Source organism: Sciurus carolinensis, unplaced genomic scaffold, assembly GCF_902686445.1.
Source record: "Sciurus carolinensis unplaced genomic scaffold, mSciCar1.2, whole genome shotgun sequence".
Classification (NCBI taxonomy): domain Eukaryota; kingdom Metazoa; phylum Chordata; class Mammalia; order Rodentia; family Sciuridae; genus Sciurus; species Sciurus carolinensis.
The window spans coordinates 59,373-83,490 of record NW_025920442.1 but is presented as its reverse complement, the minus strand read 5'-3'; the positions used below and the strand labels follow the sequence as shown (position 1 = coordinate 83,490).

Genomic DNA, 24,118 nt, shown 5'->3' with positions numbered 1-24,118 from the left:
ACCCCACCCACCATCCCACCTCTGCCCACCCCCAAGCCTCTCAGCCAGCTATGGCGCTGGCTCACCAGGCACAGCTGGGGAAGACCCTGAGCCCTGCACCCCGCTCTCCACCTCCAGGGCCCTGACGCCATGCAGGAGCTGCTGTCCGCCCTGGCCCCCTGGCTCCTCTGGGTTGTGTTTCTGTGGTCTCTCGCGAGGTTCTGACCATGTGGCGCTGCTGGTTCCAGTGGTGCCCGTCTGAGGTGTGCTCTGGCAGCACGTGCCTCCCACGGGAAGCCCAGCAAGATGCGCAGGAGGAGGCTGCTGACTGCTGTCCTTCTGTCCTCAGAGCCTCCCAAGATGAACCCAGTGGTGGAGCTGCTGTCCTGGATGCTGGGCACCTGGCTGTCTGACCCTCCGGGAGCTGGGACCTACCCGACCCTGCAGCCCTTCCAGTACCTGGAGGAGGTGCACATCTCCCACGTGGGCCAGCCCATGCTCAAGTTCTCGTAAGTCCCCCACGCGGGCTGCCATTCTAGGCTGATCCAGAACAGAGAGGGTCCAGAGGAACCTGCAGGCCACCTGAGGCAGGAGTGGTGGCATGGTCTTCCTGAGGCCATGGCGTGTGTGACAGTGTTAGGCAGCCCGCAGGGCCGTCGCTGTGAACCAAACGTGCAGCAAGTGTGTGCTTGTTTCCATCTGATCTCGAGCTGAATTCCCGTGTGGAAGTCAGTCGCCCCAGTGTCTCTGAGAACAAGGGGTGTGGCTTTCCTCCTGATTTGCCCTGAGCTGGTTGTGAACCGAGGAATCCGTGAGTGCTGTGGTTCTGAGTCTTTGCCACAGTGAGGTCCTCAGCGGGGTCCCACAGCACACTCACTGGGAGAACCCTGCTGTTCTGGAGGAGGCAGAGGCTCCCGGGCCTCTGGAATGAGGGCCCTGTGCTCCTCCGGCCTCTGCTGTGTGACGGGGGCAGCAAGTCAGCCTGGGACTCAGGACCAGACCTGTTCCAGGCTGCACAGTGTTGGATAGGATGTGTGCACAGACTGCCGGTTGCGCATCCTAATCTGGAATACTCCACAGGCTAAGCCTTTCCGAGCCCTGACGTGATGCTATTTTGAGTTTCAGATTTTAGAAGCTCCACTTGTATTTATAACACCTCCAGTCTTGGAGAGATTTAGAAGATCTTGTTTAAAAACACTTCCACAACCAGACTCAGCGATCCTTCCACCGCAGCCTCCCAGGCCACTGGACACAGGCACCACCGCTGTGCCCAGGTGTGGCGTTCTTGATTGAGCAGACAAGGGCATGTGACCCTAAGGAGCGTTTGAGTCAGCTTTGCTTTACTGTGACCAGAAGACCCGAGGGCAGCTGAGAAGAGGCAGAGTCTGTGGGGCTCAAGTCCCCGAGGTCTCAGTCCACAGAGGGCCTTCTCCATTGCTCTTGGCCCAAGGTGAGGCAGCGTGTCATGGGGAAGGGTTCCATGGAGGGAGCTCATGGTGGGGGCAGGAAGCAGAGAAGGGCAGTGAGCACAGGGAAGATGTACCCCCAGGGCAGCCACGCCAATCTGCTCACAGTCCCATAGCAGTGGTGGACTGATGAGGGGCCAGCTGTCCACGGGGTGGAGCGTCGAGGGGCCAGCTGTCAGTCCACCATAGCAGTGGGATTCTGGGTGGTAGACATGATGCAGACCAGTGTCGTCAGCCTCTTTGAACTGTGACCTGCGCCAGAGGATCAGAAAGTCCGTCTTGTAACTAGTATGGGAGAGCAGTGGAGTGGGGTCAGGTGCCGGCACAGGTGGGCACACGTGTGCCCTGGACTCCGCAGTGCAGGTCCTTCACACAGGCACCCCAGGCAAGGTGTGGCCGGTGATGCCCAACCTGTCCGAAGTTTGCCGTGAGAGCGGTAGACAGGCTGCGGGCAGCATGGCGTCCTGAGCCATGCAGGGAAAGGGCTTCGGTCTGGGTGCTTGCCCAGCGGAGGGCGCATGCCGGCCAGGGGCCCATGCCTGCTCTGTCTCCACCACACAAACCAGCTCGACTTGGGCTCAACAGAAGGAGGTCCTAGAGCTGCCCAGTGACCATGGTCATTGGACAGCACTGGGTAGAAGGTGGGGAACAGCAGGCCTGGGGACAGTGATAGCCAGCCAGGACCCCAGGGCCTGGAGGGGCAGAGACAGCAGGGCCCAAGGCCACTTGTGTGTCGGGCTGCCACTGAGCGCCTCCGCACCTGGGCATCTCGACTTCCTGCAGGTTCGACTCCTTCCACCCGGACACACGCAGACCCCTGCACAGAGAGTGTGGCTTCATCCGCCTCAAGCCCGACACCAACAAGGTGGCCTTCGTCAGCGCCCAGAACACAGGTACTGCCCACACCCAGGGGAGCAGGGGCAAGGGTCTCTCAGACGACCTCTCAGGTGTACTTGCTTGGGGACTATGGAGGCGTGGTGTGCCTGTGGGCTGCAGCCGCCTCCTGAGGAGGACAGTCTGGCGGCAAGGGCCTTCTCTGGAAGTCTGGCTTGCCCCAGTTGAGGTCCTTCTGAAGTCGTTCATCAGCCACCCTTGCCACCCTCATTACTTCAGTCACTCAGACTGCCAGGTCATGGTGCATGCCTGCAATCCCCAGGACTCGGGAGGCTAAGGCAGAAGGATCCAGAGTTCGAGGCCAGCCTCAGCAACTTAGAGAGGCCCTAAGCCCTGGTGGTCAGTCTCCAGTACCGAAAAAGAAATTACTCTCAAAAAGCTTGCATGACCTTGACCTTGCCCACTTGACCAAAACTGCTCCCTTCCTGGATGTTCAGGATGCACCCAGCCCAGAGTGGAGCTGTTCAGGCCCTGGTGGGCATGGCAGTGGGTGGAAGTCAGGGGGTATGTCCACCCACAGTGCTCCAGCAGGGGCTTCTGGTAGGAGGGGCTGGGTCCAGGGCCTCTGCAGAGGCCAACCCCCCAGAGTACCCATTCTGTACTGTAACACACTCGAAACCCAGAAGGCCATGTGCAGGCGAGAAGGACCTTGTGCTGGAAGTCTCAGAGTCCAGCCTCCTTTGGTGGGAGGATGACTCAGAGTCCAGCCTCCTGTGGGGAGGAGGCTGCTCTCTGGAGCCAGAACGGGAGGCTGCAGCTGAGCTCCACCCTCGCAGGTGTTGTGGAGGTGGAGGAGGGCAAGGTGAATGGGCAGAAACTGGGGATCGCGTCCCACTCCATCGCCAGGATCTCCTTCACCAAGGAACCCCATGTGGAGCAGGTGAGCCCGGCCCTCCCCAAGATAGCTGTGGTGTGTGCGCGATGGCCAGTGGGGCCTCTGCAGGTGCTGCGTCTCCTCCCCCGAGCCCATCTCCCGGGCCTCCTGGCTCCTCCCTGGCTGATGGGCAGGTGGTCGCCAGGCTGCTTCCCTCTCACGAACACCCTCGTGCTTTTGTCTAAGTGTCCAGGTTGGCTCACTGCTGTGTGTGCCGCTGCCCCGTCCCTGGCCTCACTCTGGTGCTGTGAGTCTGACGGCAGCAGACAGTCCCTTCTTCACATTCAAATCCAGCCTTTGGTGGAGGGCTTGCACTTGCTGGGGTCGTGGGTTCTACTGCTGGTGTGTGTGGACACGTGTTCTACTGCAGCTGTCCGCCTGCGGTCTGCTTTCCGGCCTGGCTGGTGGCGGGAGCGTCTCTGTAGCCACCTTTCTCACCAGGTTTCCTTTCTCTCCAGGGCTTGGGTTCTTGCTCCGTGTTTCCTGTGCTCCTGCGGCTTCCTTTACAGTCAGACCCCTGACCTCCCAGATGGGTGCACCTGGTGACCACTGCAGTCCTGGCTCTCTACGGGGTGAGCAGGGTCCCTCACGGACACCGCCGCATGCAGTGTCCTTGGTGCAGGTTCTGGGGCTCTTGTGTCCTTGGTGTCACAGGAGGGTCCCGAGCGCCTCTGTCCACAGGTTCTTTTTATTGAGCATTTCCCTTTCAGGATGGACTTCTGAATAAGACTCGAGGTTCCAAACGTTTACATGGAGGTCACATGGAACGTGTGCATTAGCCTAGGAGCACCAGCTGGCAGGGCTGGCAGGGCTGCTGGCTCTGTGGCCGGTGTGTGGAGAGCTCTCGGCACCTGGTGCTGGGCGAGCGCTCTGCTGCTGGGCACCCTCCCAGCCCACCGTCTCTTGGAGGACTCTGCTTCTCCACTTGAAGCAGCCCATGCAGGAACTGGAAATGTCGGCAGGGTGGGCCCAGTGGGCCGGGGAGGTCCTCCTGCGCTGGCTCCGTCAGGTGGGTCTTCCGTCCCCAGCCGCATTCTCCTAGTCCAGGTAGAGCGCTCTCGGTAGCTCTGCTTTCGCCGGGCAGGTCCCTGTCGCTGGTCAGGCCTCGTGGCTGTGGGAGCAGGGCCTGTGCCCTGGCTGCTGCTGGTGCTGGGCTGCCTCTGCAGGTCCTGCATGCCTGCCTCACTCCCTCTGCCTGGCTCTCCTCCTCAACCACCTGCCCCGCTGCCTCGGTGGTCGGCCTCTTTCTCCTCCTCACACTTGCCAGCGGCCATCTGTTCTTCCAGGGTTTTATTTGGATTTCATTCATTTTTTCTGGAGACTTAGCTTTGGTTTTTATCAATTAAGCAAAATGTTCCTCTTTTGCCAGGGGGAGGAGGCAGTGCACTGGAGTGGGGGCCGGGGGTGCAGCCTAAGAAGCCAGCACCCGGGCCTGGGTCCTCTGCTGACCTGACTGACCACAGGTGGGAAGCAGGCCTGGATCTTCCCCTTGGATCACTGTGGAAACATGTCATCCTGGGGTCGGGGCCCAGATGTGGGAGGTGAGGGACTGGTGCTTGGTGAGCAGCTGTCTGCCCTGCCAGTGCTGCTGACAACCATGCGTTTTAAATTTTTTGGGGGGGCTACCAGGGATTAATTCCAGGGGCACTCGACCACTGAGCCACCTCCCCAGCCCTAGTTTGTATTTTATTTAGAGACAGGGTCTCACTGAGTTGCTTAGCACCTTGATTTTGCTGAGGCTGGCTTTGAACTCATGATCCTCCTGCCTCAGCCTCCCGAGCCGCTGGGATTACAGGCATGTGCCACCGTGCCCGGCCTGGAATTTCTTCACAATGAAGGTGCTGTGGGGGCATGACCTTGCTGCGCGTGAGCTCTGCTGCATCCTGAAGCCTCCGGCCTGGTCATGGTGTCCCCATGCTGTCCTGTTCTACGCCTTGACCTTTGGTGGGAGTCGCAGGCTTGGCGGGTGACGCCATCCCACCACATTCCTGCAGCTCGGGTTGGTTCAGCGTCGGGGTCGTCTGTGTGGACGGTGTGTCTGTTGCTCCTGGTGAATGTTCCTTTGGGGAGCCTCACACAGACTCACACTCCTCTTCTCGTGGAGGAGAAGGTTGTGCTCCCTCAACCCCAGGCCTGAGCGCACCTGCTTCCCCAGGCTGCCTCTGCTGCGGCCACAGGAGGCTCCTTTCTCACACACCTTCTTGGTGCTCAAAAGGGCCCTTTCCTCTGCTTTGTTAGGTGCTTTTCCCTCATCCAGCCCCACTCTCTGCCAGTTACCTACGCCCATTTCCATACACCAGAAACGAGATGCCTGCCGTCTCAGTGCAAGAGCCGCTTCTCCAGGCTGTTTTCTCCGTCTTGGTCCTTTTGCCTTGCTCTCCAGAAAACTTCCTCATCACCGTCTCCACGCTGTGGTGGAATTCTGAGCTGTGCTGGAGGGCTCGTTTCCATGGATGGTCTCCCTCTCCCTCTCCTACCTGCCCTTTTAAACATGCTGCTCTGGTTTCATCCACAGGTACGGCAGCTTCTCCTGCCTCTCTGAGAGCATTTGTTTTCATTTTTGTTTCTGAGATGGTTTCTCTTCTTGCTGCCCCAGCTGATCTGAACTCTTGCTGGGGGCTCTCCTCCTGCCCCTGCCTGCTGAATAGCAGGAGCTGCAGGTGCTGCCTGCACACGGCTTCTCACTGAGGTACTTGTGAAGGTTTTACTTTTCTTTTTTCTCCATTACTTTTTTCCTTCCAAGTTGCTTTCTAATATTTTTGTTTTGATTTTGCGTTTCTTCTTTGAGGTTTCTTTAGATGCATGATGTGCTGAGGGGTCCCACCACTGCCCCCAGCCAGGTTCACGAGGAGGACTGAGCACAGAGTGGCACTGGCAGCTGAGACTCCCACAGAAGGGACACAGGGAAGGCAGGAAAGGGACAGGGGCAGGTGGGTCTGGAGGAAACAGGCTCCCACTCCCCAGGCAGAAGGCACCCCAGGGTCCACCAGAGAGGCAGGTGTGCGGCACTGCAGGCTGCAGGCCCAGGGTGCACCCTCCCGGTGTGTGCTGTGCAGACCCCAGGGGAGAGTTTTCTGCAGGGACCCCAAGGAAGGAGACTTTCCTGCTGCTGGAAACTGGCCCAGCTGCCAGGTTCAGGGCTGGGCATCTTGCCTGGTGGCCCTGCACTCTGGGCCTAGCTAAGGGCCGGCTGCTGGTCTGAGGCACCAAAGCCCTGCTCTGTGAAGATGGGGCAGGTTCTGCAGAGTGTCCACTTCTATGTCCCCTTTAATTTTTATTTTCCATGCATCTGCGACTCAGCCTGTGGACATATTTTTAACAGTTTTTAAAGATATGATTCATGTACTGTAGCAATTAGTTCCTTAAAGTGTGCAATTCTGTGACCTTTAGTGTAACCACAGAGTTGATTTTAGAGCAAATTCACATCCCAAAAGAAACCTGGTGCCCCCGACTGTCCCCCCAGGTCCCCACCCTCTCTGACCCTCAAGAGACACTCATCTGTGTCTCCAAATTGGCCAGTTCTGGACACTTCCAATGTTGGTACCATTTTCTTGTGTCTGGATTCTCTCCACTGAACCTGATGTCCTCAAGGTGTGTCCACAGGAGGGGCTTTCTGTTTATCCACCCGGCACTGACAGGCAGGCTGTGGTCACGCTGCCTGTGGTCAGGAATAGTGCTTAAGGGCCCCCTGAACACACACCCTAGGCCTGGTCATGCCCATCTTTTCTGTGCCATCTGCTGTCCATCCACTTGTGCTGTAGCCAGCCATGTCTGGTAGCAGCTGGACAAACCAGGGCTGCCCTCTGTCCCCCGAGGTTCAGAGAGGACCCAGGACCCAGAGCCACCTTTCCTAGTGTCTGGAAGGAGCTCTTACAGCCAGAAACTGCCCTCTGCAGGTGGAGAAATGGATGTTCAGTCCATGTGCTTCAGGGTACAGTCCTGCCCTTGTGGTTCTGCGTGGGTACCCTGCCGAAGCCATCTTCTTGACCCTCGCACTCTGCCTCCTGAAGCCACACAGCTGCATCTGAAACTCTCTGAGTCCTCTGCCTGTTGTACAGAGGGGCTTGCCTGCCCTCCCAGTGGCATCCTGCTGCCCACACCTGCAAGGAGGTGCCACCTGCCACCTGCTGTCCATCACTGGGTCCCTTAATCTGTCCCAGTTCCTTGGTGGAACACATTTTGGCTGATTGAGAATCTGCACAGTTGGTCAGTTTGCATACGATCCTCCCACCCCCACCCCAGTGTGCAGTGTGATACATGTAGGTGGACAGACAGAATGAGACCGTTGCAGGAAGACTCTGCTCCTCAGGCACCCACAGGGTCCCCTGGGGCATGTCCCTGAGCTGGAAGGCTGGCAAGTGGCCAGAGAGTGCCCGCCTGTGTGTGTGTCTGCCCTTTCCACCAGAGGGACCCAGAAGAGGCGGGGCTGGGGCCAGGAACATGGCCGTGGGCCGAGAGTGGTGCCGGGACATGGGTATGACTGCAAGGGCAGGACCTGGGGGGGTGGGACCGAGGACTGGGGGCATGGCCCGTTGGTTGGCTGCTCCTCTGCAGTGCTTGCTGGGCACTGTCTGGGCACGTTTGGAGACTGGGCCTTGGAGAGTGGACAGGTTCTTGGGGCTAGTGCTGCTGCCCACATTTTTGGTTTGTTTTTTTCCTTGTGCATACTAGGGATTGAACCCAGGGGTGTTTAACCACTAAGCCACACTAAGCCCCAGCACTTTCTATTTTTTATTTAGTGACAGGTCTTGCTAAGTTGCTGTCCTCAAACTGGTGATCCTCCTGCTTCAACCTCCGGAGCTGCTGGGACCACAGGTGTGGCCACTGCACCCTGTTGACATTCTCCCACCCAGACCCACACCAGCCCTCTCTGTCTCCTGTGAGGGTCTCATTCTGTCTCTCCACCTGCACGCGTCACACTGCACTTTGAGACATAGGGGCTTGCCACCCTCCTGGGCTCGAGGCTCCTCTGCCATCCTGTGGGTGGTTGCTTGCCACCCTCCTGGGCTGGAGGCTCCTCTGCCATCCTGTGGGTGGTTGCTTGCCACCCTCCTGGGCTGGAGGCTCCTCTGCCATCCTGTGGGTGGTTGCTTGCCGCCCTCCTGGGCTGGAGGCTCCTCTGCCATCCTGTGGGTGGTTGCTTGCCGCCCTCAGGGTCTGCTGGGTCTGTGCTCCAGGCCTGGCCCACCCCCCTTCTTAAGTGGTGCTTTCTGAAGCACAGAACACTTACCCTGTTATCAGTTCCTTGTTTTGTAGTTAGTGTTTTCTGTGTCCTGTCATATTTTTTTACTTAAGCCAAACTGGAGAGACTTCCATCTCATTTTCCTCAAGAGGCTTCTCGGCCTTTTCTTTGGCTTGAGGTCTGTGGTGTTGGGCAACTGGTCCTTGCAGTGTGCAGTAGTGGCTGGGTACCCCCACCACACTCCCTGTCTCCAGCACCAGTTCTCAAAGACTCCCTTCCACTTGAGGGTTGTGAGTCCATGGATGGGGCTCAGCCTCCAGACTCCACCTTTCTCCCAACCTCACACTTTGTGGATACTGTGCTTTGTATTAAGGTAGCTGATACTCATTGTCTAGCAATTCCATTTTTCCACAATTCTTCTGGCTCTTCTGGGACCCATGTACAACCTGCTTGTCAGTTTCTAGAAGAGCAATTATTGAGATCACTTGAATTTCTAGGTGAACTTGTAAGGAGGCACTATCTTGCTGACCGAGTCCTCAGGTGCAGGCCATGGTCAGCTTCTTCATACTGTGGACATGTGGATGCCTATGCCTCTGAGCAGCAGAAGAGGCAGTGGCAGCTTCAAGCAGCACGAGGCTGTCACCCCATGGGGAGAGGAGGAAGTCGGCCGGTCCATCGTGAGGCTGGACTGACAGGTCTAAGTCTCTCCTGGCCAGGTTTTATGGCCATCTTCAAGGTTTGTTAAATTTTATCTCTGAGTATTTTGTGGTTTTGGCTATTATAAATGTTTTTTTTTTTAATTTTCCAATTATTTTTTGCTAATATATAGAAATAACAGTGGGCCCTTAAATATTCTTGTATCACATGACCTTGTTAAAATCATTTACTTGGGCTGTGGCTCAGTGGTAGAGCACTTGCCTCGCATGTGTGAGGCACTGGGTTCAATCCTCAGTACCACATGAAAATAATAAGATAAAGGTATTGTGTCCATCTACAGCTGAAACAGATATTTTTTAAAAAATCATTTACGTCACTGACTTTATGGATTTCCTCTCTGGGCCTTGGTCCTGGATGCCTGAGTGTCTCTCTGATGCCCTCATTGACTGATTGACACTGGGGATGCTAGGTGGCGCTCTGCCACTGGGCCACCCACAGCCCCTTCTGTTGAGATGGGGCCTCCCTGAGTTCCAGGCTGGCCTGGGTTGCAGGCAAAGGGAGATTTCTCCAGCGCTTCCTTGAAGTGTGGTGAGGCACAGAGTGATGGCATGGCCAGCCGTGGGCCTGCGTGTCACATGGCAACCCTGCTGTGGGGCCCTTCAGAGCACTGTGTGATCTCAGGTCAGTAGTGCTGGGCAGGCCGGACTGTCTTGACTTGAGACCTGAGGTCCATGTGCTCCTGTTCTCATGGAAAGAGCCTCATTGTGATTCTTGTGGATTAGTGGCTTGGAGGTGCTGGTGAGTTTCCAAGGATACATTGGCAGTGAGTTCAGGCAGTTTAATTTAACTTTTGCTAAAGTTTACTTAGATGTTTTGAAAAGATTTCTGATGTCTATCAATCATATCTTCCAAATAGTCATAGACATTAGGTAATAATACCTGCTCCAATATTTTCTTGGAGACCTTTTGTTTTTGGCTCTAATCTAGAGCAGTTATATCCATCATCCTTCCCTTTTTCATCATTCTGGTACTTCTTCTTCCACTCTTTTCCTGTGGTTGGATCTCCTGTTACTTAGATCACGTTTTGTCTTTTTTTCCTCTTGTTTTGCTGGAGTACATCCTCTAACGGCTTCCATGGAAGGAGTGGGAGGTGATGTTCTGGTGACTCTGAAATCCTTTTATTAGAATCATATCCAAATAGAAAGAGGCATCCAGAACAAAGTGACTGCCACAGTCCAGCAGAGTTCCATCATGATGTCATGGAGTTACAGGTGTCACAAGAGGAGGACAGGTGGCAGGTCATCAGCCTCCAGAGGCACCCTGCCTTCTGTACCTCAGGGTCCTCCCTAGCTGGTCTTGCCTTGCAGGCCAGTCCTTGCCCTCCCTGTTGGCCTGCTCTAGTGTGAAGACCCAATCCCATGTTTTGTGACCCCAAGGGGACATCTGGAAGGGCTCCTGTCCCAGATAGTGGCCTGAGGCTCAGTCATGGGCATACCTCATGCTCACGGTGGTCACAGATCTTCTCCAATCTCTGATGTTATTGTGCTGCAGAAAAGGACACCCCTCCTGCCTCCATGCAGCGTGCCTTCCCTCCCAGCTCTGCAGTGAGGGGTGTCATGAGGACTAAGAGGGAGAGGGTCTGAGCTCAGGGTCAGAGGCTGGGTCACATTCTTTGCTTCCCAAAACCCAGCAACCATGGCCAGTCACTTGGTGCCACTTCATACATAAGGAAAGAGGTTCAGAGATCAATAAAGTACTCACTGTCCCATGGTGCTGGCAATGTTCCAATGAGAGCAATGGAAGGGATCACATGGTGTTCAAACACCACACAGCACTGGGGATCATTACTAATCATGAAGGAAGTGAAGTCATTCCTGGAGTCAGTTAATTTGCCAATTTGCGGAGATTTCCAGGGTATGTTTTACCTGTGAGCTGAGGCTACACAGAACTGAGTGACTTCCTGCAAGCCAAATGGGTCCAGAATTTCCAGAGGTTTATTTTACAACAAAGAGTAAAAGCATTAGAGCAGCCTCACTGCCATTAGACTCACCTGGAGGCTGTTTAAGCTCCTGCTGCCCAAGCCTCGCTCCAGCCCTGGGTCCCTGCATCAGCGCTTTTTAAAGTTCCCAGAGATCCCAGCGAACAGCCAGATGGAGAACACCCCCACTGGAGGCTCCCTCTCAGGGTGGTTCTCACCCCTGGCTGTGTTCAAAAGGGGACGTTAAAGACCTCAGGTGCCAGGACTTCACCCAGAGAACTGCATTTACCTGCCCCAGGGCAAAAGTAGCCCAGGTTTCCCCCTGGGAATTAGCTGTGAGGGGCTTAGAATAGGCGTGTGGGGACCCCTGGAGTTTTAGGATGTAAACCCACTTGCAAGGAGGAACCAGGGGGAGCTGATGTCCCCTCTGAAGTCCCTCTTGGCTGCTTGTCTCTGCAGCAGCTGCTGCATTTATTTCCAAACCATTTCCTCTGCCATCATCACTGCCAATGTGGCAGACCTCATGAGCACAGGCTGAGGGCATGATAGATGCAGCCTCTCAGCTCACTGTGACACTCTTCTGGGGTTAAGTGGGAGGGTCTGGGCTGGAGGACTTCCCCTGAGTGCCTGCAAAGACACAGAGGTGGCTTCATGCTCCTCAGTGGTGGAGAGCCCACCTGGAATCTGGGGACCTGCCAAGATGGAGCACAGAGGGTCTCGACTCTGTGAGTGTACCTCCATGGGGGGTGGTCATTCAGAGTGGAAGCCAGCCATTCCCTTGCAAGAGATGAAGGAATGTCAGTCTGTCCTGTGGAGAGAGGTCTTGCTCATGGTGTGGAAATAACCAGCTTGTGCTGCTGTAAATCTCGTCACTTCCAAGTCCACGGAGGAGCCAGGCTGCAGCAGAGTTGCAGGGTTTAGATCCCACTTCTTCTCATCCCAAGGACAGTCTCCCAGGCTGTCCTCCTGTGACTATTGGCTGTTTCTCCAGAGTACCAGGCCCCTAGAGCTGCCCAGCACTTGGGGAAAGTCTACAGTCCTGCCTTTAGACCCCCACCAGTTCCAGGCTGACTGGAACCTGCACCAGAGGCTCTGAAGGGAGGCAGAGGGATTCTGTGTTGGTTTTAGCACTTGCTCACTGTTGACCTCAGACTTTGGATGACAATTCTATAAACTGTCAAATGGAATGATAACTCTTCTGCTTAACAGGACTTTGTGAGGCTCAAACATGGTCACGTGAGCAGATTGGCTTTGAAAAGCAATTCCAAGGCACATAAATGCCAGGGTTTATATTCAAGGCACCATCCCACTGGCTCAGTGGTGCTACAGAGCTGTGTGCAGAGCCCCTGATCCCCCATGGAATCAGGTGTGCAGTGAATTGCCTTGGGAAGCTCAATGTGCTGAGTGTGCACATGGTGAAAAGAGGCCGGTGAGCCTGGCCTCTGACTTTCATGGCAGCCAGGGAACTTGAAATGCTGCAACCCCTCATTCTCAAAAAGCTCTTTATAACCCTTCAGAAGTTTATGTCTATGCAGGTCCACATATCACAGGTATGTGACTAGATGGGCCCATTAAATCAGGAGCTAATGCCTGGTCTAATTAAATGCTTCTGACACTTGTTACCAACTACTGGGGTTGAAGTGAAGTCAGACAAATCGGTGTGTTTTATTGGGGACTTTGAGTACCACTCTAGTGGGACTGGCCTCTCCTGATTTGAGCCCCAGGACTAGAGAAACACAGTTGAAAGATGGATTCGATCCTTAACTGATTTTCATCTTAAGACACAAGCTGTGGGGATTATTACAAAATTACTCCAGTTAATTAAAAAATAAAAAGTTTTGAAGTAATTTATGAGTGTTTGTGCATTTTGTCCTAGAGCAGTCTTTGTGGATATGCTAAACTCGGGGACCATGTGACTTTCCTTTATCACTGACTGCAACACGGAAACTCGGCAAGATTTAAGTATTGACATTGATTTTTCTTTGTCATCAGATGAAACCTTCAGCAGCTCTGAAGAATTTTAGCTAGTCAGACTTGGAAAATTGATCTAGTAAATGTGTTAAATGTTCATTTCTGTGGTTGAAGTGGCTGGGCGATTTGTTATAACGTTCCCGCTTTCCCCCCAAATGCAGCCTAAGCCTTCTACTAATTGATTTTCATGTGGAGGTTTAGTTCTGTTAGAAAGCGATTAGAAACTCATTATTCAAGAAGAGTGGGATGTCGCCTCTCGAGGGGTTTAGGCCTCTTCCTTTATGACCGGCAAGGATCTCCATGCATCCAAGATGGAGTCCCTCTGCCCAGCCCATGCTTGCATATGGCTCCTTTCACTCCCCGGGCTGCCAGTCCCCAATGCTCAACCACCAGGAAATGCTCACCTTACACATCAGAGAGATGACCAGGTGTGAAGACTGGTGCTGGTTCTGGGGATGGAGTGCTACCAGCAGCACACCTGAGCCTGACTGGTGACCCCACGGGATACCTGCAGAGAAGGAGTGGGATGAACCACAGCCCAGGGCAGAGACTCAGGAAGAGAGTCCCCATAGAACAAATGGTCTTCCCTTTCAACACATAAGCTGCAAGGAACACTGATAGTCAAAGAGAAACTTAAGAAACATACCAAACAATCTCAATGTTTGAGACTCATCTGGATCCTGATTCCGATAAACCTGCAAAAAATGTAAGATGTTTAGGAACATTTGAACCCTGACTGGATATTTGGTGTGATGAAGAAATCAAGGTTACGTTCTCCCAAGCATGATAATGGTGTTGTGGTTTTCTTTCTTTTTTAAAGAGCACTTTCAGAGATACACACTGAAATACCTCTGGCGAGGCTGAAGAATTGCTCAAATATAATCTGGTCTAGGGATGGGATGAGAATAGAATGAAACTGAACCCAGCAAGGATCAATAATCACTAGAGCAAGACTGTGAGTATGTGAATATTTGTTGTGGCATCTCTGTGGAACTATTTGAAAACTTCTAGATTGAAGAGGATCTTTAAACAATGGTTTACTTGGAGCCAGGGTGTTGGGTGGAGCCCACCAGAGTATTGAGATCTGAAAGTCCCCCTTCACTCTGTGGCTCCCTGACTTCACATGCCACCAGTACTCAAGGAACCGCCACATGGGGCTGTCTGCTCTCAATGGAGGGCTTCGTTGGATAAGGATGGCGCAGAAGCTTCTGGTTGCCTAGCAGTGATGGGCAGCAAATCAATACTCCACTCTCTAGCACAGCAGTCAAATATTGATTATCTGGGTGATTTGAGATTCAACTTACTGGATGAACAAGTTTTTTTTTCCTGGTTTAATTGATCAGGACCATGACAGGGTGAGCTGAGGGAAGAGATGTTGACAGGAAAGGCCACCATCAGGAGAGGACAGTGAGGAACATGGAGTGTGGGGTGGGCAGTCAGGTTGCCCAAGTTGGGAAAGTTCCGAGTGTCCTGGCCACTAAACCCTCCAACTCTGCTTTCCTACTCGGAAGAATGGCCCCTTAGTTCAGCACCTCTGCAGCTGGACAGCGCCACTGGAAGGCCAGGTTCTCTACTGCTTTCTCTGAGTATACCCAGATGTCTCCTGTTACCAGCTGGGTTAGTGCAACTGACTAACCCATGACGTCGAGGAGGCCAAGGCCCCAGGCTTGAGCCTGGCATTGACTAATTGACTTCAGCCATTGGGCCAGCTTTTCTCTTGGTAGCTTTGTTCAATATGGTAGCATCTACCTTATTGATCATTAATAGCAAGTTGTTTTTTGCTGGGCAAGACAATAGGTATAGATCCATGTAACGAGAACTCTATCCCTCCATTCCATTTGTCCATTCCTGACAAACCTACTCCAAGTGTATGCTTTTCTTTGATGAAATCAGCAATGCCTATTGCTGCCAATCTCATATTCAAAAGAACAGCTGGGAGAATGTGTGAGGGTAGGAAGCCTGCCCCTTTGAATGAGCCAGCTATCATGCTTAACAAACAATTGCAAAACTCAGGGGCAGACAACAGTGAACATTCATCCCTCACTCATCTGTCAGGGTCTGGCTGATCTCATCGGGGCTCATCTGGAGTATCCTTCTTGTGTAACTGGGGTCCACACCTGCTCCATGTGCTTCCATCCTCTGGGGACCAGCAGTCACTCAGGGTGTGCCCTGCTCCCAGCAGGAGATAGGTGAGAAAGGGGCCAAGACCCTTCTCACAAGCACATTTCAAGCCACTGTTCACTTCATGTCTGCTAAGACACCATGGATCAAAGCAAGTCCCAAAGTCAAGCTCGATAATTGGTGAGGCAGGGAAGCAGACTGTCTACAGTGTTTGCTGCAAATGTTTGCTGAATGATATTTAATTAATCATAGCCCCCTTCCTGAAAGGCAGCCTGCATTCTAGCTTAGATGGACCTGAGAAGAACAGGAAGGGGAGGAGAAGCCCAGTGCCACACTGGGATTGCCTTGGCACAGGGGGTTCTGGCTCTGACTCTGTTGCCCTCCCTGGGTCCCTAAAGGTGGTAGGAAGCAAATAACTAATGAAGGAACCCAGCAACTGCTGGCTGCTATCAGTGGGCCCAAGGGACTTCTGGAGGTTGGGAACATGTGCCTGAATCTCTTTTAAGCTGTGCTATTTTGAAACATTGAGAGTTCTGTGTGTTTGTGTGTACATGTGTGCATGCACGTGTGCAAATGTGTGTATGCCTATGTGAGTGTGTCTCCCTCTATTTATAGACTCCTGAGGCAGCAGGGATAAATGAGGGCTTCTTCACCACCAGGCAAGGAAGGTGGAGGGATTGTTGAGTGTCAAAGATGCGTGGAAGATACATTCAAGTTGGCACTGAAATCTCTAGTGCGTGATACAGGTTGGAAAGAGCAAAGAGAGTGGGATTAAAACACTGCCTGGCTAGTTGCTAAATACAATGTTTCCCAGGAGGTGTTCAAAGCAGTTTAAATTCCAGAGCATGGAATAGCATGTGATTCTGTCCTCCTTGTGTAGTAACTACATGGGGTTCTGACTGGGGACTGACACAGCATAGCTGAGAAAGTGAATTCCAATGTATCCAACAGATTTTTAGGTTGGTGCAATAGCAGGTGGGCCCAGAGAGCAGCTGGTTGGCTTTCATGCCTGATCCTCAAAGAATGGGAGATGCTCCCCCTCCCTCCTCCTTGCTGAAAGAAGGCAAGAAGGCAAGAGTTCAGCCCCTGCACACAGAGGACCCCCAGCCCCTGCTCTGCTGCCCACATGTCCCGGTGCTGTTTGTCCAAGTGCAGGATCAGAGAGGAAATGGCAACATTTCTAGGGGTGGGGGAGGGACCACTTGAAGTATCTTTAAGCCCAAGATGGGTATATAAAGACATTCTAGGTTGAGAAAAAGGCAAGAAATAAGCAAAACAATAGTCCAGTACCTGCATCTGCAACTCCTGGCACAACATGCTGTGTAACAAATGGCCAAACACTTTGTGGGCTAATGCAACACCAGGCATTCCTGCTCAGGTCTGGGTGTGCTGGGGTAACTGCCCTCCATGCATATTCTCCTGGTGAGAATACACCAGCCAGCAGGTACTCACAGTAAGCTCCTCTCCTGGTGGTGGCAGATGTGCAAGGGGCAGGCTCAGGTGCGTGGCACTCTTTGTACCTCCCCTTGGGTCATGCCTATTTGCATTCCACTGTCGAGAACACGTCACATGGCCAAGCAAAGTCAAGGTGCAGAAAGTGTTCCTTGCCTTTGGTGGGAAGAACTGCAAAATCACATCATGAAAGGTAGGGACACAGGGAGGTGATGTAGAAGAACTCCCATCTACCTTGGTGACTGAGGGTCACACGCAAGCAGTGAAGCAATCAGCTGGAGTGTGCATGGAGGAGCTGGTGGGAAGACATGAAGGAGATGGCACAGGCAACAACCGGAGCCTCTGGTGCTGTGTCATGGAGCTCGGGCTATTCTAGTGGGCAGTGGGGAGTCTGGGAATGGCTTTAGCTGTGGAGCAGCATGAAAAAGTTGTGTCCTGGAAAGTCACCCTGGGGACTGCACAGAAGGGATCCAAGGTCCCAAGACTGATGACAGTCCAGGGAGAGACCCAGAACTCTCATGTGTGGGCATGTGCACACAACTCTGTCAACAGGTTTGGCCGGCCTGTGGTCATGAGGAAGGAGGAAAAGGCAGACGACAGACTTGAGAAACCTTGGCAGTGAAGGGGGCTTGGCACCTGGAGGGATTGGCCATGTCCACTGCCCTGGCAGATCTCTGGCCTCCCAGGTTGGGGCCTGCAGATCCCAGACCTCTCTTGCAACCAGAAGGAGATGCCAGTCTGCACAGGAAGAGCGAACAGGCAGACAGCATGATCTTCCTGATGACCCAGCGAGCCAAGCCATGGGAAGAGGAGCACCAGGGCATGGGCCCCTCTCTGGTCTGTCACTGCTGGACCCTCAGTGCTGTGTCCTGGTGCCCACAGGTGCTCAGGAGATGGCGGCTGATGGCAAGCTACCTGGCATTTGAGTCTGCAGTTCAGGGAAGACTCTGTCTGGAATGACAATTTGGGGGTCATCCAGGTCCAGGTGGTCGCTGGGGACTGACTTCTCTGAAATAGTGCTTCAAGGAAAGGCTGGTCCCCCAGCCCTCTGGCATTTGTTGTCACCTCTAAATCTTTTGTTCTCCAGCCAGAGTCCCTGCTCCTCCTGCTGGCCCATAGGCCCCCTGCTCTCTGCACCTCTGCTCCCTCCTACAGACGCTTGCCTCTCCAGCCTGTTTTTCTCCTGCCTCTGTGCTTCTCTCATGGAGTTCTCCAGTTTTAAAGCCCACTCTCTCATTTCTCATGTCCTGACATGCTAGCCAGTCTCCAGGACCCCCTTCAGTGTCACCTGCTCTGTGAGCCTATGCTGGTGGCTCTGGGCAGGAAGCGCTCCCTGCTCACTGTCTGCCTCATAGGCACCTCAGCAGCCTGGGGCTCTACACTGGGATGCTGCACGAAGTGCTGCCTGACACCTTTGAGCCTCTCGCTGCCCTGAAGGCCTGACTCAGTCTCCTGGGCTCACCAGATGTGCCTCCCCCAGAACACACACACTGTCCCCTGGCCAGCTCCCTGGGCAGCCAGACCGGATGCACACAGCCTAGTGGTTGGTTCCCTTCCTGCCAGTCAGCAGAGTCACTCAAACCAGCCCAGCATGTCCCCCTGAGGGAGCAGGGGCACCTCTCAAAACCTGCCTCCAGGGCTGGGGTGCAGCTCAGTGGTAGGTGTTTTCCTGGTGTGTGGGAGGCCCTGGGTTCCATCTCCAGCCTTGAAATAAAAAAGAAACAAAGAAAAACAAACCACCGCCTCCCACAGCCAACCCCTTGCAGGCTCACTGAGCTCCCAAATGCTACCCCTGCAGCTCTGCCAGGTGTGAGATGTCCTTCTCCCAGGAGTATCTGCTATTGACAGGCTGTTGTCAATCTCGGCTGTCAGGTGCAGGTATCAGGTGTTCAGCCTCTTCTTACTCTGTGGCAGAGGATTGAGACCATTTTTGCTTCAATCTACCTCACTAAAGTGCAGAGCAGCCTCCTATTGGGGAAGGAAGCTGATTGGATCCCTGTTATGTACTTCTTGCTGTGTGGCCTTGGGTTAGGTACTGAACTCCTCTGAGTCTTGTATCCTCATGGGCAAAAGGAGATTAAGGCTCCTGTGAGGTTTCCTTGTGGGCAATTCATTCATTTGACTGGTATTGATTGCATGCAGTCTGTGTGCTAGGCATTCTCTAGGCTGTGTTACTGACTTAAACACAGTAATGGGACTTGCGGGTTACACTGCAGTAATGGGACATGATGAACAGGAATGGTGGCAAGTGAATAAACAGAACATTGGAAGGTGTATGTGCTGTGGCCAAGTGGGGTGGGGAGGAGTATGGGACATGTGGGGCATGGGGAAGGAGGCCATCTGGAGCAGGCATCAGAGAAGGCTGAGAAGGTGACATTGACCCCAGTGTAAAGCTGAGGAGGGAGTTAGCCTTGTGTACCTCTGGGAAAGGATCATTCAGGCATTGGGAACAGCCAGTGCAAAGGTCCTGAGGCAGAAGTGTGACTGGAGCAGTGTGAGGGGAGCATGGGAGGAGCGGAGGACACAGAGGTAACAGGTCCACCCTGTGGAGCCTGCAGAGCCCCTGCACACCCTGCCATCTGGCTTCCTGTGCAGAGTACATGGTGGATGGGGCGGTAGGAATCCAAGGTGGTGGTGGCTAGGTGGCTAGGTGGGGACAGCTGTGGTCCCACTCAGGGCAGAGTCTTCAGAGAGACCAAGAAAGTGGATGTTTGCAAGGCCTCCGTTCAGGGCGGTGAGGCGGCACACGCTGGCACTAGTCCTGCCTGCCTGCCTGCAGCCCTTCCTCTGCTGCCTGTGGCCTTGGTGGCACTGTCCCTTCCTCAGGCAGCGCCACGTGTTCAGAACGTGCTCGAGTCTGCAGCGCCAAGAGCAGGGCTGGCCCCAGGTGAACGTCCAAACCTGTGACTGGCCTTGACAATGTGTGACCCAGTGACCACGGAGCCTGGGGTCCATGGAACACTCAGAGTCCTCCCCGGCCTCTGCTGTCCCCACCTGAACACCGCGGAGGCGAGGAGGCCCTGAGGCTGCTCCTGACAGCACGTGACTGGTGGGGATGCCCTTTGTGTGCTGGGGTGAGTGGGCTCCCCAGCTCCTCCCAGGTCAGTTCCAGGGGTCAAATGCTGCCCAGCTGCAGAGATTCCCCAAGGCCTTGGTGGCTGTTCACCCCTTTCACGACCCAGAGTGACCCACTCTTCCCACCAGCCCTGCAGGAGGGTGGGCTCGCACATGAGGCCTTGTGTGTCCAGGCCTGGGGCTGGGCCAGGGTGAGCTGGCTTGGGGAAGCTTCCCCTTGGGGGGTCTCCACCTGGGTTCCCCTCTGGGGTCCTGCACCCCCTCTCATCACCGTCACTGACCTGCTGTTGTAGGAGGCCCAGCTCTGCTCGAAGAGGGTTCGCTAAGTGGACAGTGGGAGGGAGCGGGCATGCAGGCTGCCTGTCAGACTGCTTATGTAAGTAAATGGCTGGCTCAGGAAAACATCTCTGAGCACCATCTGTCTTCATCTGAGCTTTGAAAAATCTGGTTCTCATGTCAGTCTCCAAAAACAAGAAGGCGGCCATTGGCCTCCTGCTCTGGGTGGGAATCATCTGCTCTGCTGCAGACTCTTCCTTCTGGCCACAGCTGGACAGTGCTGGGGCCGTGGCCCAGGGGCCTGCCGGGAGGGCCGGGGTCCCTGCTGCCCACAGCTGCCTCACTAATGCAACAGTGTGCTGCTGTTTCCTGTCCTCCACATCCCTGTGAGGTTCCTGGGCCAGGGAGACTGGGCGATGGAGTCACCCTGACTGGAAACCCTCCTCCCAGGCCACCTGGCTCTGTGATGTAGACATCCTACATCTACTAGCCAAGTCCAGGTAGCTCTGAGCAAGGCAGAAGCAGGAGGGTGGGAGGGAGGTGGCTCAGGTGGCCAAGCAGGGAGTCGGTGATGATAGAGAGATGTGACATCCGTAACGGTGACCCTGGCTGAAAATGCTGTGGGGGCCACTGGAGGACAGAGCTCACGCTGGACAGATAGATGCTTTTCAAATGTGTTGGCCTCTCTGACCCTTTTCTTTTGCTTATTATACTCTGATATCAACAGAAGTCCAAGCAGAGAAACAACACACCCAGGTATTTAAGTCGGAGGGACTCAATACAGGGAATGTAGGGAAAGCCAGTCCTGGGCACAGTCCTCGACCCTGCCCCGTCACACAGGGGCAGACCTGGGCCTGGGCATTTCCTCTTCTCTGCCAGCCTGTGCTGCGTGTCCCTTGGGATGTCATTCCCTGCTTTGGCCTCAACAGGGACTGTTGCTGCTCATCCATGTGCCTCACGTGGTGCTGGCCACCCCCTGCCGTATCTGTTCCTGGTGGGAAGGGAACCATCTTTTGCCTGAAGCCTGGAAGGGGCATGTTTACACCGTCTTCTTGTTTCAGCTGTGGGGACACCAATGCTGTGGAGGCTGGTGGTGCTGTCCCTCTCTAGGTGACCACAGCACCGTTCCATCCAGTGTATGTTCAGCTGGTGGCCTGGGGCTGCTGCTCCTGAAGACAGGACCCTCCCTGCAGTGGGTCATTCCCCCACAGGTGGCCACAGGTGTCAGCTGCTCTGCTGCCCAGGAAGATGGAAGAGCTGAGAGTGTGCAGGACAGTGAGGCCACCCAGAAGTTGGCCAGGACAGGAAGCTGCCACCATCAGTGGAGATGGAGGGTCACAGCAAGTGGAGGTGCCAGGGCTTGGGGCTGGGTCTCAGGGAGGGCCACGGGCAGGGTCCCACAGAGAAGGCGCAGCTCACGGCAGAGAAGAGGAGCAGGGACTCTTCAGGCCTCTGCCCTCCAGGCTTCCAGCAGGTTCTTCCTGTGGATTGAAGCCAGTCGGCAGCCAAGGGACACAGAAACCCAGGAAGTAGCCTGCAGGCTCAGACCATGAGCATGGTGCCAAGGGATGGCAGGGAACAGACCAGAGGACCACCCAGACCACCCCGTGATTTCTGTGTACTCAAGACAAATGCCAAAGGGGACCAAGGCCTCGGCAGGGCTGGCTTTCTGTGAGGACTCTTTCCCTGTCACATAGATGCCATCTCCCAGGGTCTCACATGGTCTGCCTTCTGCACCTGTCTGTCTGAATGTCCTCTTCTTGTAAGGACACCACGGAGATGGAATTGGGGCCTACCCACTTGACTTCACACCACCCTCATGATAACTCAGGCCCCGTCTCCAACACAGCCATGCTCTGAGGTGCTGGGGTTGGAAACTCAACCTGTGAATTCATGGGGACACAATTCAGCCCAATGGAGTCCCAGAAGCGCTGCCTCCTTAGGGCCACACAGGCCAGTCCTGCCACAGTGAGGGAGGGGACCACAAAGGGCAAGCATGCCAGCAGGTGAGCTACCTGGGGCTCCTTGAGGCCTCTCTCTTGCCCCCAGGAGAATCCTTCCCAGTCCCTCCATGGGTCTCTGATGATTCTCTGCATGTACACACATGTTCAGTTCTTCCTGCAGACGCACAAGCAAATGAAGTTCACACACACTATCTGCTCCTACTTTCTTTCTTAGCAAGGCCACAGAGAACCCACCATTTCTGCAGCTGGTTTCCCAGATGCCTGAGCTCTTTCCAGTGTCCTGACACTTCTGTCACTAACGACATACCACTGTGATGTGTTGAGGGCCATCTTGGACAAGAAGGCGCCTGGCAGTGAGCCAAAGGGTACTGGCTACCAAAATAAGGAAGTACCCAAAAAGGTTGCTTGCTTACTTGTTCCTTGGAGACTTAGGACGTGTTAACGCCAGGCTCTAGGGTTGGCTATCCAATATCATGCCAGTGTGGACAGCTCGTGATTCATATAGTGCTATGCTGACATTCCTCGGCATGCTCTCCTGCATGAGAGAAAGCTTTGCTATAATTGGCTGATGAGCTAGAAGCCTGGGGGAGGAGAGAGGGAGAGGGTAGAAGGGAGATAGTGGCAGAACAAAGGAGGCAGAAAAACAGGGAGAACGCAATAAATCTGGTCAACTAAAGATTAGTGGTGTCTCCTTTCTCCGTGCCGGTTCCGCTGGACGGAACAAGTGGTGGCCCGCACGGGGAGCTTCTTCCTCCTTCTGCGTCCTCCCACGTAAGTAACTTAAGGTAAGCTATAGGAAAACTAAGTAACTTTAGGTAAGCTATAGGAAAACTGTAGGATAACCCCGGTAAAGGGAGGCCACATAACCCTGGTAAAGGGAGGCCACATAACCCCGGTGAGGGGAGTCTACATAACCCCAATAAAAGGAGGCCACATAACGCCAGTGAAGGGAGTCTGCATAGCCCCAGTAAAGGGAGGTCTTGTAACTCCAGGATGGAGTCACAAGTGTCAAGAAATGATAGGAATCATACAAGATGTACTTAAGGCTAATGGAACTGCCGTAAAATGATCTACTGTAACAGCATATGTAACTACACTGGCCAAGGTAGTCCTTGGTTTTTGGAAGAGGGAGTCCTAAATATTCCACAATGGGAACATGACAAAGAGGATCTTATTAAAACAGAAAAGCAATCCCCATTACCTAGAGGTACTTTTCCCATGTGGCAGCTCATTAAGGAATGTCTAACATCTAAAAAAGGTAAAATAATAACTTTAGTAAAAAAAGGAAATATGTGTCTGGAAGAGATAAAGAAACAACTAAGTGTAACTTCTCATAAAGAGGAAGAAGAGGAGGAGGAGGAGGGGCTTACTGGGGAGGAATTAGAAAGAGCATCAAGGACACGGTTGTCCCATCAGTTATATCAGGAAGGAATACCAATCCCTTCCTGGAGGCAGCCGCTCCCCCTCAAGCAGCCTGCCCCCTATATCCCCCAAAGTACCCTTGGGAGGAGTTAGCTCATGCTATAAATCAGATGGGTTTTTCACCACAGAGAAAAGAAACCCCCCTTAAGGAAACCTCAGCAGTCCCACAATTCTTCCCTGTACTAGAGGACCAAAATAGACAAAGATTCCACCAACCTCTGGATTTCAAAGCAGTAAAACATTTTAAGGAGGCAGTGGCTACATACGGTCCACAGGCCCCATTTACAATTAGTATGTTGGAATCAGTATCGGGGCTAAATCTAGTACCGTAAGATTGGTACTATGTAAAGGCTATGTAAAGCTGTGCTATCAGGGGGGGCAGTACCTAGTGTGGAAAACTGCATGGCAGGAAGCCTCATTAGAAATGGTACACCGTAATGCTGCCGCAGGCTTTCCCCAAAGAAATGTAGAAATGCTAACAGGAGAAGAAAACTATGAAGGTATTCAACAGCAGATTATTTATGATCCTGGGGTGTATGCACAAATTGCTGCTGCTGCCACTAAAGCCTGGAAGTTAACTCAAGGGTCAGGAGATTTACAGGGGCAGTTGTCTAAGGTGATTCAGGGGAGTAACGAACCATTTGCAGATTTTGTTGATAAACTAATCCAAACGGCTGCTAGAGTATTTGGGGATTCAGAACAAGCTATGCCCTTAATAAAACAATTAGCTTATGAGCAAGCAAATAGATGGTGTAAAGAAGCTATAAGACCATGGAAAAATAAAGATTTAAGTACATATATAAAGGT

The 24,118-nt window shown here is 53.6% G+C and overlaps 1 protein-coding gene and 1 pseudogene across 1 annotated transcript; both read left to right on the top strand.

The window, feature by feature from the left end:
- Nucleotides 1-285: 285 nt before the first annotated feature.
- LOC124975740 (peroxynitrite isomerase THAP4-like) lies at nt 286-3,992 on the top strand. The gene is made up of 4 exons (XM_047538311.1): nt 286-488; nt 2,229-2,338; nt 3,116-3,219; nt 3,924-3,992. The coding sequence occupies exons 1-4, from the start codon at nt 286-288 to the stop codon at nt 3,990-3,992; spliced, it is 486 nt and encodes a 161-aa protein (XP_047394267.1).
- Nucleotides 3,993-4,165: 173 nt separating this feature from the next.
- LOC124975739 (polyadenylate-binding protein-interacting protein 1-like) overlaps nt 4,166-24,118 on the top strand; it is a 31,065-nt pseudogene continuing 11,112 nt past the window's right edge.